Raw genomic sequence first — 13,438 nt, forward strand, 5'->3', positions numbered from 1 at the left:
AGAGACAGAACCAACCCTGAATTCAGGTGTTAGACAATATTCCTTCTGCTTAGAGTATGGCCATATTCTGGAAGATGGCATCGGTAAATACATTAAAGGAAAATCATCTCCCTGTTAGTGGCTCTTAATCCAGGCAAGCACGATTCTGAATTAGGCTGTAAGTGTGTTTTAGAGGGAAACACTTAACCCGTGTTATCTCCACGCCGGCACCACCATCAACAGCCCTTCCTACTTGTATCGAATCAGGCGAATAATCTTATTATTCATGAAATCCGAAGTGTGTGGGTGAGAAGAATCTATGCAGAAGCCATCGCTCAGGGCTATTTTGAGCACTTCTTCCACAAACACCTGGAAGCTGTTGATCTGCTTATTGTCAGGCACCACCCAGAGTCTCTTCAAGTTCTGCCGCGTGTACTCCTCTTCGGGAAGGCCCTCCACGCTCGCAACCCAATCTAAGGTCAAATGGTTGGGGTCCTGCAGGTAGCTGGATATGGACGAGAGGTTTCCGTTGAAGCAGTAGTAAAGTTTGGAACCGAGAAGCTTCAGGAAGAGGCACGAAGTGGAGAAGATATTGGCGCTGAAGACTTCCATGTTGGAGGAGGAGAGGCTGTAGATCTGGGGCGCTTCTCGGACGGTGAAGTGAACGGTCTGGGTCTTCTGGTCGAGGCTGATGTTGAGCATGGCGTTTTTCTCCGCTTTGGAAAGCTCCACCTCCTTTTCCTGCAAGGCCTCGATCAGGGGCTGGATTTGATAAAAATCCACCTCCCGCCGAAGCAAGCCCATTTCCTGAAAGTCCTCGGGGAGGTCCAAGTGAGAAGTTCGTAAGAAGTTGAGGATGTAGCGGAAGATTTTGCCGTCTCTGTCGATGAAGCAGTTGCCTTGGCTGTCCTTCTTGGTGGGCATCTTCCCACTGAACATGGCCCCCAGCATGGAGTCTGGGAAGCTAGTCAGGGTGGACAGGGAGGTGGTGTAGAGTTTCCCTCCCACATTGAGCGTGATGGGTTCTGACATGACGGAAAAGTCCCGCGGTGCTGGGACTAACTCTAAAAAATAAAAATAAAAATCCAACACCACACATTCAGCTGCATCAACCTGCTCAAAAGGAACAGGGGAAAAAAAAAAAAAGAGTACTAAATATATCTGGGTAACTACAGGGTAATAATTCATCATAGGAATTGGAACTTGGGTTGTTGGAGGATGTGTCTTGAAAAGAAACTTAAGGATGTTTTTTTCTCCTAAGGGTCTTTAACAGGGCTTTGTTTAGTTCAAAATTTAGTGCCAGAAATCACGAGTTTTCCAAAGCTTTGCAGTCATGCTGAATGTGAAATCTCTCCCACAGGTGCCTACAGCAGAACGACTGCCGACTTCAAGAGTTAGATCCTAGGCTCACCTGATCTCATCTCCCTCATGATCGCAGGATTTAGAGGAAACAGAAAAGCAGGACAAGAACCGGACATATTCCCAATATCTTCCAAGGCATCTTGAGGTGTAATCAAAGCAACAAAGCTGTGGTGGCAGAACCCCCCTAGCACACATTTGTGTGCAGTCATCCTAGCAGGGAGCCAGCGAGCTGTGCTGCCGTAAGTGCTACCATTCAGGGAAAAAAAAATACAAATAAAAAAATCAGACTTTCTCCTTCCAACGTACTTTGCCTGAGAAAACATTTCCTAATTAATTGGGGCCGTATCCTCAGCTGGCGTAGCTTCTGTGCAGCTCCTCTGCAATCAGCTGAGCCAAACTGAGGATGTGATTTTATGCTGCAGTTCAGCATCATTGCCTCTGGAGGGAACATACCTCCCTTCACCCGCTACCCTACCGTCCTTATTCCTTCCTGCAGCTCCAGCACTTTCCTGACCCCACACTAAGCCAGTTTAGGGAGCTGCTGCTCCATCGCACAGCTGTTTTTCCTTGTTTGCTGAATCCAAATCCATCAACAACTTCATCCTCAGCTTTACTTTGACTGTTTAAAAAGCAGCAGGGAACCCATCGGTATTTGCTGCAGAGCTAGGAGGTAGCTCTTGCTGTAGTAGCTACGGTCATCCAACAGAAAGCAGCCAAACAGCTGCCTTAAAATTAAGTTTATTAAGCCTAAATAGTCATGGAATAATCCTAGCCAGGATAACGTTGTTATCAGCTCTGCAGTCACATACTTCAGGTATAACATTTCCCTCTGTCCTGTAGCCCGGGTTGGCCTCAGCACACAGCGCGTTTGTCACTGCACAATAATGAGGGGAAATAATCAGCTCTGCAAATCCACCGAGGGCTTTGCTTGTGTAAGCAACAGAGATCCTGCATCCAATAAAACTGGAAAATAAAGACACGTGGAAAGCAACACAGCACCCACTCCACCCCCGTGACCAAAGCCCGTCCTTGGTACTAACTTCAGCCAAAAACACCCTGAAAAAAAAGCTGTTTGTTTCAGCGTTACCCTCCCCTCAGCACTGTCGTCTCAGCAAACTTCCCACTCTTGAAGGCTTCAACCCAAATTAGAGCCGGGAGCTCTTCAAACCCATTTTATATCGGCTCCAACCGGTCTAATTCTGTTGTACGAGTGGCTGCCGTGTATTTTTCCCCCCTAAGGGCTTGCAATATGCCTGTGAAAGTGTTGCTACAAACACGGTCTGACATTCACAAAACCAGCCCCAAATGCGTATTTTTTTTCACGTTTCAGCCAAGAACAGAATTGTTCCCAACATCTCCCTGTGAATAACAGACGGCAGAGACAGGACTGACACCGGCCCAAAGGCCCGTTCACGGCTTCCCTCCTCTGCTAAAACTCAGGCTGTTTTAGACCAAACAACCCCATTTTTTTCCGTTCTTTCTTTATAGGTCATGTTTGCAGATTTTTGAGCCCACGCCTGCTTGTTGGTACCACGGGAGGAGTTTTCTCATGCTGTCTGCCAGCTGCAGCGAGATGTCCTCCTCCGTGGGTCTGCGACAGCCTTCTCCTGGCAAATTCTCTCATCAAGAACCTAAAGACCAGTGGATGGCCCAAATCTTCACTGAGAAGACAAGAGAGAGTCCATTTCAAACCCAATATCCACCCTAAGTTTATTCTGATCCCAAACCCGGCTGGTTACACACATATTAATGAGGCAGATGGCTCAGACTGATCTGAAATGGGTAATGTTAAAAAAAAAGGGTCTGGCTCTGGTCTCTTGGCACCTATCTGACCTAATATCAGAGAAGGGCTCTCCAAGAGTGCAGCACTGCTGCTTGGTGGCATTTCCACGAACACGAGGCTGCAGGAGAGCCTCTGACGTGGCCATGCATGGCTGTAAGCTGCGGTCCCCAAGGCCAAGTACGAACTGGGTTATGGTTCTTGGAAGCAAGAGAATTACAGTAAAGCCTTTTGTGGAGCTGCTCCCAAAGCAGTACTTAAAATTCAGTCCGATTAGATCACCTAGAGATCTAATTTGAGAGCCGAAGATGTGAGTTTCACCAAAGAGCACAGTGTTATTACGTGCTTTGAGAGTGATTTGGGTTTAAATACATTTTTCTTTCAAAAAATAGATGTAATTTAGTGTTAAGGAGATAAATAAATAAAAAAAACTACACTTATTTGAAGACATCATCTCTTCAGGCGATGCAAATTGAGAGAAACTAGCCTTGCTTCGTGGCGGTTTTTTATTGAGAAGTCCAACTTCTGAGTCAAAGCTGCTGCTTGAGCCTCCGAGCATTTCGGCAGACCAGGGTTTGTAAATTTGAAGGTGGGTTTTACTGGCAGGAGCATCCTCAGCAGATGCAGAGCGCCCATTTCTATAAGGAGCCTCTACTCCAGGAGTTTAGTTCAGCAAATAATTGGTCTGAACCTGGGAGAGTCGTGGGGTTGCCACAGCAGGAAGTTAGGAAACGGTGTGGGAAATGACAAAATTTACCCATTTTCACTTATTAACATCTTCACATATTTATAACCATCACCTCAGCTCCTTCATTATCTGTGAGGCTTCCTTTGTTTAATAATTTTCAATGCAAAACAGCCTTGGGCAAGCTTATTTCCCCTCTTATTTATTCATTGCATTTAAGAGTGCTTTAATTAGATCATAAATAAAATTCTGCATGTATAATTTAACAGAGTGCTGGTTTCACCCAATTTAGAAAAAAAAACAACCCACACGTGCACAAATAATCATCCAAAAATGCATCATTCGTGATGTGCCTCCTTAGGTAAAAATGGTGCAAGTGGCACAACTATTGCTGAGTGTTTAACCTCTCTGAAAAATGAGCAAAGCTGCAGTTTACCCTTTTTTTTAGCCAGAAAATGCAGGTTGCTGTAAACTTTAAAGTTATGTTTATAACATTTTCAAAAAAACAAAAAAACAACAGGGACCTTTCCTTACAGAAAATATAAATTTGTGTATATATAAAGCACAGGAAAAGCCATTTTTTAATATGAGTTTTCTGCTTCCTGATTCAGATAAAAATTGATCTTTCCAGTTAAAAATAATCTACCCCGAACCAGCGAGTTGATGAAACCCGAGGGATCGAACGTCTGGTTCTCTTTCACAATCTCATTAAATATTTGGAGAAAACTGGCTCTGCATTAACAGAATAAAGATAGAAGTAGCTTGGCCAAAGCTAGAAATAGTGGCAGGGCAGAGAAAAGATACAAAAGGTGCTAAGCAGATGAGAAAACAAAATGAAGTTTTTATTTGGGAAAAGGCGTAGCGATGCCTTGGTTTCCCTCAGAAGTAAACCAAGCACAAGTATTTGTTGGGAGTGGGAAAATAAAAGCAGCAGGAATTGCTTACAGACACAGGTTTCCCTTTACAGGGAAAGAAAATGACTCCGTTTTGGGGGATTTTGGGGAGGCAGCAGGTAAGACGGGGTTAACAGGCTGCTCAGAGCATCGTGCAGAGGATCTCGTTAGGGAAATGAATTAAACGCAGAGCAGCAAAGGGCGATGTGATGTGGGAGGAGTGCATTTTAATTTTAATTTTCTATAGATGCCTCGCTGATTAATTTTAGTGTACCCTTCCGTACCCAACCCATAAAACATCCCTTCATGGCTGAAACTTTGGAAAGCCGTCTTTAAGGCAGCGAAAAACCCAGCTTGGTTAAGAAAAAGCTGCGGAGTTGAGATGAGCAGCAAGGCACAAACGCAGCAAAAATGAGAGATGAATTATTTAGGAAGAAAACCTAAGTGGCAATAAGATGAAAGCAAGACGGGGACCGTTTCTGATAAGTATCGGGAAGAAAAGCCAGCCTAAAAAAAACCTCCCTGACTTTTGGGTATTGCCCAAGAGAGCCGCAGTGGCTGCAGAAACGCCGCACGAGGCTGGCCAGGTAATGCGCTGCGGGAAGCCCGGAGGGGCCAGATGGATTTGGGGTAAAAAGGAGGGGAAAGCAAGACCCTCAGCTAGGAATTTGTGTTATGGGGGCTAGAGGAAAGGCACTTTGACGTCCAGAAGTCACCCTACGGTGACAGCTTGGGGAAAAGCCGTAACGAAGAATGACCAAGGGAAAGTGGAAATAAAATAAGAAGGGTTTAGAAAAGAAAAATAAAAGGAAAACTTGGTTCCTGGCTTCCCGAGTGAGAGGCAGCCCCCAGCAGCCAGCAGGCAGCACGTGAGAGCTGGGTTTAAGGAAGGATTTGGGATAAAATGTGTTACAAGGAGAGGCTTAACCTTCCTCTAGGGTACCACTGATGCACGCAGTGATCCCAGCGGATGCTCAGCTCCGGCAGGTTAAATGTTTGCAACACGCCTTCTACACACTACGTGCTTATTTACTGCGATCCTACAGAGGGAACCCCGCGTTTTCCCGTTGCTTTAGGATGGAAATCAATCCCACATCGTTCTGGCCACCGGGCCGAGCGCGGGGAGCTCTGCCAACCACTGCAAGACGCAGAGAGCTGTGGCAGGGACTCCAGTTCCCGGCAGGCACCGTGCAGGAAACGCCACCTCACCCTTCCCCTATAGCCTCGAGGAAACATCCCCTATAGCCTCGAGGAAAAGCTCACCGGTGACTCGAGGTTTATTTTCTAATCACGCTGCGTTAAACACAGCAATAAACGGGGAAGGATGAACACGACTTTCCTAACATCCCCGGCTCGCTGGCGTGCTCCTCCATCCCTTCCAGGGCCAGGACCTCCCTTCTTTGGGGTCTGGAGCATCTCCTGGCAGTGGGTCCAGGCTGGTGCCTCTTGCTGGGGGATGGAGGTGACCCCAAAATGCTGCATCTGCAGATGCTGAAGTTAAGCAGTGTGCAGCTCTGGGCGAAGAGGAGGTGGGACGAATGTGGTAGGGGCCAGGATCCGAGCCGGCCGCCTTCAGAGCCAGCTTCGTCCCCCAAAGTGCTGAAAAACCCGTGAATTGCAGAAAAATGGGATTGGGGAAATGGGGGGAGGACAAAGTTTGCCGGGCGGTGCTGCGCCATGCTGAGAGGGGCTGGCTCCTCCCTGCACAGCCGGGAATTCGCTACAGCAGAATGAAAAGCTAAACTCATCCTAATAATAGTAATAATTGCAATAATTATAATTATAATAATAATAGGAATAAACCCACTAAATGCTCCCCGCATCCCAAAGCCCTTCTCCCTCTGGCCCCTCTGGCCCAGCAAGCAGCACCCCCCTCCCCAAATCCCACCCGTGCCTCAGTTTCCCCAGCTGGCGGTGGGATGGGAAGGGGGTGACCCCAAGCCATCCCTCTCCCCCCTTATGGGGTGGCTTCCCCCAAAGCCCCCCCCGCTGGCCCCGCACCCACCTGCGGCCCCGCCGAGCCCCGTCCCCGCCCGGGCGCCGCAGGAGGAGGAGGAGGAGGAGGAGGAGGAAGCAAAGGGGCGGCGAGCCCGGCTCTCCCGGTGCTGCCAGAGCTGGGATTTGTAGTTTCGTCGCCTTCCCTTCGCCCTGCCCCCGGAGCTGCCCGCAGGGCTGCGGCTTTTCTGCCCTAAAGAGGAGCGAAACGGGTTGGCACGGCTCGGCACGGCTCCGGGGGGGAGGTAACGGGGGGCAGGAGGACGGGGGGAGGTCAGGGGATGGGGTGCTGGGGGGTGGTTTGGGGTGTAAAAGGGTGGAGGGATGCTGGAAGGATGCGCAGGGTGAGGGATGCTCTTGGGAAGGGCTGCTCCGAGGGAGGGATGCTCAGAGAGGGGTGTTTGGGATGCTCCGGGGAAGGGATGCTGGAGGGATGCTCGGGATGCAATGTGTTGGGATGTTTGGGGCTTCAGGATACAGGAGGGATACTGGAGAGAGGGATTTTGGGGGTCAGGACGCAGGAGGGATTCTCAGGGGTCAGGGTGCAGGGTTGGTATTCGGGGATCGGGAGGTTGGGGTGCTCAGGGTTTCAGGGTATAGGATGGATTCTCAAAGGAAGGGTGTTCGGGGGTCGGGATGCGGGATTGGTATTTGGGAGTTGGAGAGATGCTCGGGATGCTCTGGGGAAGGGATGCAGGAGGGATGCTCAGAGGGTGGGATGCAGGAGAGGTGTTTGGGGCTCGAGGCTCACAGAGAGGGATGTTCAGGGCTTGGGATGCTCAGAGGGAGGGATGCTCAGGGGTTGGGGTGCTCGGGGCTTCAGGATACAGCAAGGAGACTTGGAGGGATGTTTGGAGGCCAGGATGCTCAGAGAATGGGATGCTTAGGGACTGGGATGAGGGAGGGAACTGGGATTAATGGGGGCTTGGGGTTCAGCGTGCAGGAGGAGTGTTCAGGGCTCGGGAGCTGGGATGCCTAAAGGGAGGCCTGCCCAGAAGGAGGGATTTTTGGGGGAATGGGTGCAGCAGGGATGGCTGGAATGAAGGTTGGGATGCAAAGGGGATGCTCAGGATGCAGGTGGGGAACCCAGAACAATGCTGTGTGTGTGTGTGTGTGTGTGTGTGCGCATTCCCCTGGTGCCTGCAGAGCTCCGCAAACCTTCCTTTGCGAGGCAGCAGCTTGCCACAAGGAGCTGGTACAAATTGTGTCCAGGCTTTCACCCAGGGAAACCGACCTGGGGAGTGGAACAGCCTGGGATGTTCCCATCCCACAGGCCCTAAAAGATTCAGAGCACATTTTGTGACAGGGGCGGTGAAGTTTGCCACAGTCTCCATGTGCCATGATCTCGCTTGGCCTTCCTGGTTTCTGGATTAGCTGAGGCACAGCCAAATACTTGGGGGCTGCAGGGAAACCGAGGTCTAAAATGAGGGACACGTCCCCTTTTTCCTGAAAACTGGAGGTCTCTGTATCTCCAAGCAGTTAGGCAAGGGCGGATAAATCCCAGCCAGTGCTCGGTCCGGTGTGCTTTGGTGGAGGAGACGTGGTTTTCGCTTGGACCATCTCCAGGGCTTTTATTTCTCTACACAGATAAAAGCAGGCAGCAATGTGAAGGAAGGAGAGTGATGTTTATTCTATAAATACCTCCAAAAAAGCCTTCCGGAGTAGATGTATTTACAGTCCCTGGGGATGATAATAGAAAGGACGTTGGTCTGAAGGTCAGGGCAGGAGCCAGGCTCTCCTGGTATCACACAGGAGAAACGCAGCCCTGGCTGAGAGCTAGGGAGGAAAGCAGAAGGCTTTGGGAGGAGGAAATTTTGTCTGTGGTTGGTGCTGGGCTTAGCCATAAAGCTAGCGGTTTGTCAGTGGTGGTCCAAGTCCCGGTTCCTGTGCCTTTGCTACTGAATTCGGGGGCAATGGGAGAGGGAAATGTAATTCTTTGTGCCTCAGTTTCTGCAGCCACAGCTGGAGGTGATGGCTGATAACATGCTAGCAATGCTTTTGAGAGGCTTTATTGGAGAAGGATGCTGACATGTGTTAGAGCTGTGCATGTATCTCTTGTCTGGAGGGGAGGAATGGAGCTGGGAGGAGTCTGGAGACGGAGAGAGGATGAAATGTCAGGGCCTTGGGCTTTATTTGGCATTACTGCACTCATCGCTTTGACATCTAGCCAAAGCCTTTTTTTGTTTTGTTTTGTTTTGTTTTGTCTGATGACTGAGTGCCTAACAGCGAGAAACATAAAGCAAGAGAAGAGGCTTTGGGGTTTGTGTGCAGCAAAGGGACCGAAGGAGCAGCACTGGAGATCAGAGAGCGGGCTGGCTGAGGCAGCCGCCTTCAGCTCCTCTGGGCAGCCTGGGCCAGGCCCTCAGCGCCCTCAGAGGGCAGAATTTCTTCCCAATTTCTTCCCGAAGCCTCCCCCCTGCCAGGCTCCAGCCACTGCCCCTCGTCCTGTCCCCCCAGCCCTGACCAAGAGTCCCTCCCCAGCTTTCCTACCCCCCCTGCAGGCCCTGGCAGCTCTCCCCAGGGCCTTCTCTTCCCCAGGCCCACCACCCCCAGCTCTGGCTTCTTAGGAGAAAAACCAACAGATTTTAGAAACATCAACAGAATTTAGTAAAGATATGGCCTGCTATCTGGTAAATCTAGGCTGGTTGCACACATGCACTTTAGCTAGTTACTTTTTAGGGACCCCTCAGAGAAATGTATGGCCACAAGGAGCCTGCTGATCCCAAGGCGGACCTCCAGCTCTACAGCAAAGCCCCACAAAATACTGCTGCCCCGGCTGGGTGATGATATTCGGATGAATCTTTAGTTTCTGGAGAGGATAGAAAGGTGCTGGGCAGGGCAGGAGGTCCTGCAGAGCATGGGGACCCACCTGTGGCTCCACCAGCTGTGGGGCGAGGAGCCCCACAAGTGCTCAGGGTGCTTCAGATCGAGTACACCAGAGGGCAGGAAAGCATGAAAGAGCCTTAAGAGCCCAAATTAATTAGCTGTAGTGAGTAGGAGACACGCAACACGAGTGCAATCTGTCACTGGAAAACAGTTTGGGACAGGAAGCGAGGAATATGTTATCTCCTCGAAAAGGGGAGGTGGATTAGAGGAGGCAGATTGTAATTACAGGCGAAAATTTTGGCCAGCCTTCCACGCTGCCAATCTTTCCCTGCTACGACCGCAGATGGGTAGAGTCTCACTTTGGTTTCTAAAGGGCTATTTAGCTGCGTTTTGGGGGGAAGTTATTAGCTCTGAGTTTCTGTTATATTGCTGCAACAGCCTTGTCTCATGAAGGCGATGTGTGCTCCTCTGTGCGTATCCCCATAGATACCCACGGCTTGCAGAACAGCGGGCACTGCTTCAGCTGAAGCCTCCAGGCATTATTACAGTGCGAATAATAAATAAGGCAGCCTGAGGCTTTAGATATTAATGAACAGCAGGATGACAAATAATTAGGAAAGAAATAAAGAGGGAAGCAGCAACTGTGTCGCTGAGGGGACTTGAGGAAGAAACCGCAGCATTAAGTCATTGTGAGTGCTTGAGGTATGCACGGAAGAGCACAGAGCTGGCATCACATCACTCCAATTAATTCAGGTGATTTAGCCAAAATAGCTAGATCCCAGCTAAATTAAGAGTATAACTGATTGTGTAAACTGCAATAGATCACAGGGAGAGAAGAGCAGGGGATATGGCAGCAGTGATGACAGCCTTTATTTGATGATTTACCATTCTGTAGGTCAGTTGCAATTTCTTTATGGTTATTTACATAAGTTTTTTTAGCATTTTAGAAAAAAAAAAAAGTCATAGGGAAGTGATAATGATTGCTTGTGCTTGCTCGATACCTGCTGGTGAGGCTGCATCTATTGGATGTGGTACTGATGTGTTATAGGTTGTTTGCCCTCCTCAGATGGATGGATGTGCAGGTACTTTGGACCAAAAATATTCCCATTGCTTATGAATTAAGGAAATATTTATTCTCTAAAAAGGAAAGGAAAGGAAAGGAAAGGAAAGGAAAGGAAAGGAAAGGAAAGGAAAGGAAAGGAAAGGAAAGGAAAGGAAAGGAAAGGAAAGGAAAGGAAAGGAAAGGAAAGGAAAGGAAAGAGAAAAAAAAAAATTAGGACTGCAAATTGCTTTGATGTTCCTGGAAAACAGACCTAGAGAGGTGTGTGACAGCAGGGGCTGCTTCTTTGGACAAGTTTGGACAATAAGTCACAGCAAATTTTATAGAAATTTCGGAGAATACTGTTGTGCAGTGTGCTGTGCTCTAGGAAGGTGCTGTGAGCACTCACCTCCGTCCTGCAGCAGCTCAGCAGCCTGCAGGATCGAGTCCTAATTGCCTGACTGCCTGGAGGATGAAGGAAGAATAACAGTAATGTCTTGGCTGACATAAAAGGAACCACTTGAGCAGGAGTTAAGGACAATAAAAGGTGACTCTTGATTCTGTACTTCCAGACCTCCAGAGCAGTTAGGGAAGTAGATCACAATTTTGTCTTCTTTTTAAGTAAGAAGGAAGTCACATTATTTATCAGCCTACATTTGGACGGTGGGATTTTTTCCCTCCCCTAGTGGTATTTATCAAGCTATATAGCATGAAACAGTCCGGATGCCATCATAGGAAATGTGTTAAATTTATTACCAAGATTTCCTGAAGGTAAGATAAATCTCAGGTCTATGTTTTCCCAGCTTTTATGGTGTGGGTGCAGGAACCAATACTGCATTCTGCAAAAAGTACTGGGGAGCCTTTACTGGAAATCTGCTGCTGGCAGAGATGGGGGAATGAATTGATTTAGAACTAATTGGAGAGACTTCAAGTGAAATGAGTCCCAATTAAAGAAAAAAAAAAAAACATAGTCAGGAGAGAAATATATTAAGAGGACACCTCAGAGCATTACAGAATATGAAGATTAGACCCAACTAAAGCCCAAGGTGACTTTTCATCCTGAGCTCAGTTTTTTTGTTATTTTTTTGTTTGCAGTTTACTCAGTTGAGGGAGTGAAATGAAGCTGGCCGATGATGCTCTCTGCTTATACTCCATTTCACTCTCTGCTTTCTGAAACACGGCTGGCCAGCTGTCCTTGCAGGGACGCATCTTGCAGCAAACAAAGCCTGTTGCAAGCCTGGAAATACTTCATTTTCTTTGTGGCTTTAGGTGGCATTTAGGTCTGGAGCCAGAGCTGCTGTCCTTTACAGCATCCTTTTTATTTATTTATTTATTTATCTATCTATTTATTTATCTATCTATTTATTTATTTATTATTTTGAGGAGGTATGGGAGAAAGCACTGCTGTGTGTCTGTGGATGCAGTTTGTGCTACCAAATATCATCCGTGCTCGTTGATCTATCAGGCAGAAGGCAGAGTGTTTGCAGGACACTTTCCTAAGTCTGAGCATCTGCATGACAAAGATGAGGTAGGAAGACATTCCTCCCTTTTACAAAGCACAGCTCCCTCTCCAGCACATCTCCAAAAATCAAGAAGGACGATCTCAGAAACTACCTTTGTCAGCCTGTCTTTGGGAAAATCATTGGGCACAGCCTTTTGAAAGCTGTGTCTGGGCACACGAAGGAGGTTTGCTTGATGGCAGGGCTGCCATGTAGGGGGACCAGGGCTGGCCAGGGCTGACGAGAACCTCGTGGAATTCAGCAATGACAAATGCAAAGTTCTGCATTTGATACAGATTCGTCTCTGGATGAACTCATCCAGCATGGACTCAGCTGGGCTGCACCAACCCCCTGGTGAAAGCTGGGCGCTGGCTGATAGCAGCAGCCCAGTGCCTCCCAGGAGGTTATCTGGGAGATGGAGCCAGGCTTTTCACAGCAGTGCATGGCAGGAGAATGAGAGAAAAACCAGGCATAAATCAAAACACGAGTTTCCAACTGGAAATAAGGAAAAACTTCCCACTGCGAGCTAGTTAAAAACTGGGGCAAGTTGCTCAGGGTGGTTGTGTGATCTCCATCCTAGCATGTTTTCAAGACCTGGATGGAGAAAGCCCCGAGCAAATTGGTTTAATTTCAGCTTTGTGCAAGGGTTGGACCACAAACCTCCCACCTGATCCTTCGATTTTCCCCAGGTTGCTCCTGCCAGTCGTGCACGAGGGGAGCAGAACAGTTTCACCACTTTATGGGAATTTTTTCTTTTTCTCTGCAAAGCTGTGTACTTTCTGTTTCGTGTGAGCTGCACACCAGATGGAACCTCAGAGCAGCTCTTCAGATTAATAATTAACACTTTGACCTCCTCCAGCATCTTCATGTGCTCCAGGAGCTCAGTTCTCTTTTGCAAGCAGGAATGAGCCGATCCTTCCAACTTTTCTATGAGTTATTGCCTGGAATATGAAGTGCTAAAATGTTGAAGTTCTCCCACTTCTTATGACAGATTCCTGATTCTTTGAATATTTATTCTCTCTTTTATTTTTTTTATTTTTATTTTTTATTATTATTATTATTTTTTTTTAGTATTTAACAGAAGAGGACCAGGCACCAGATCTCCGGAGCAGCGTTTGGCTGCCCAGTGATGAAGCTCTCCCCCCGTCTCCTGCAGTTCCCTGGGTTGTTGATGACACATTTCCAATTTCTGCAACAAATGAGGCAGTGCTCTTGCAGGCAACAGTCTCCTTCACTGCAAACCCTGATTCATTCTCCAATAAGTCCCTGGAAAAAAAAAATAGATAGAGTTAATATGAGATCCTTTAAATAATATCCCTGAAAGCATCTGGAGCTGTGCTGGGGCTGAATTAGCCCTCCTAACTCCTAAACTTTGCCACT

General features: G+C 48.1%; 1 protein-coding gene across 1 annotated transcript; it reads right to left on the minus strand.

The window, feature by feature from the left end:
• Positions 1-228: 228 nt before the first annotated feature.
• On the minus strand, positions 229-6,729 carry KCTD21 (potassium channel tetramerization domain containing 21; the record flags this gene model as incomplete). Its single annotated transcript, XM_084297367.1, has 2 exons — positions 6,705-6,729; positions 229-1,043 (listed from the first exon to the last, which is right to left on the minus strand). Exon 2 carries the CDS (start codon positions 1,009-1,011, stop codon positions 229-231), a length of 783 nt encoding a protein of 260 aa, XP_084153493.1. The 5' UTR covers positions 1,012-1,043; positions 6,705-6,729.
• Between the last annotated feature and the right edge of the window lie 6,709 nt (positions 6,730-13,438).

The sequence above is a fragment of the Netta rufina genome, assembly GCF_964035555.1.
Source record: "Netta rufina genome assembly, chromosome: 1".
In the NCBI taxonomy this organism is placed as follows: domain Eukaryota; kingdom Metazoa; phylum Chordata; class Aves; order Anseriformes; family Anatidae; genus Netta; species Netta rufina.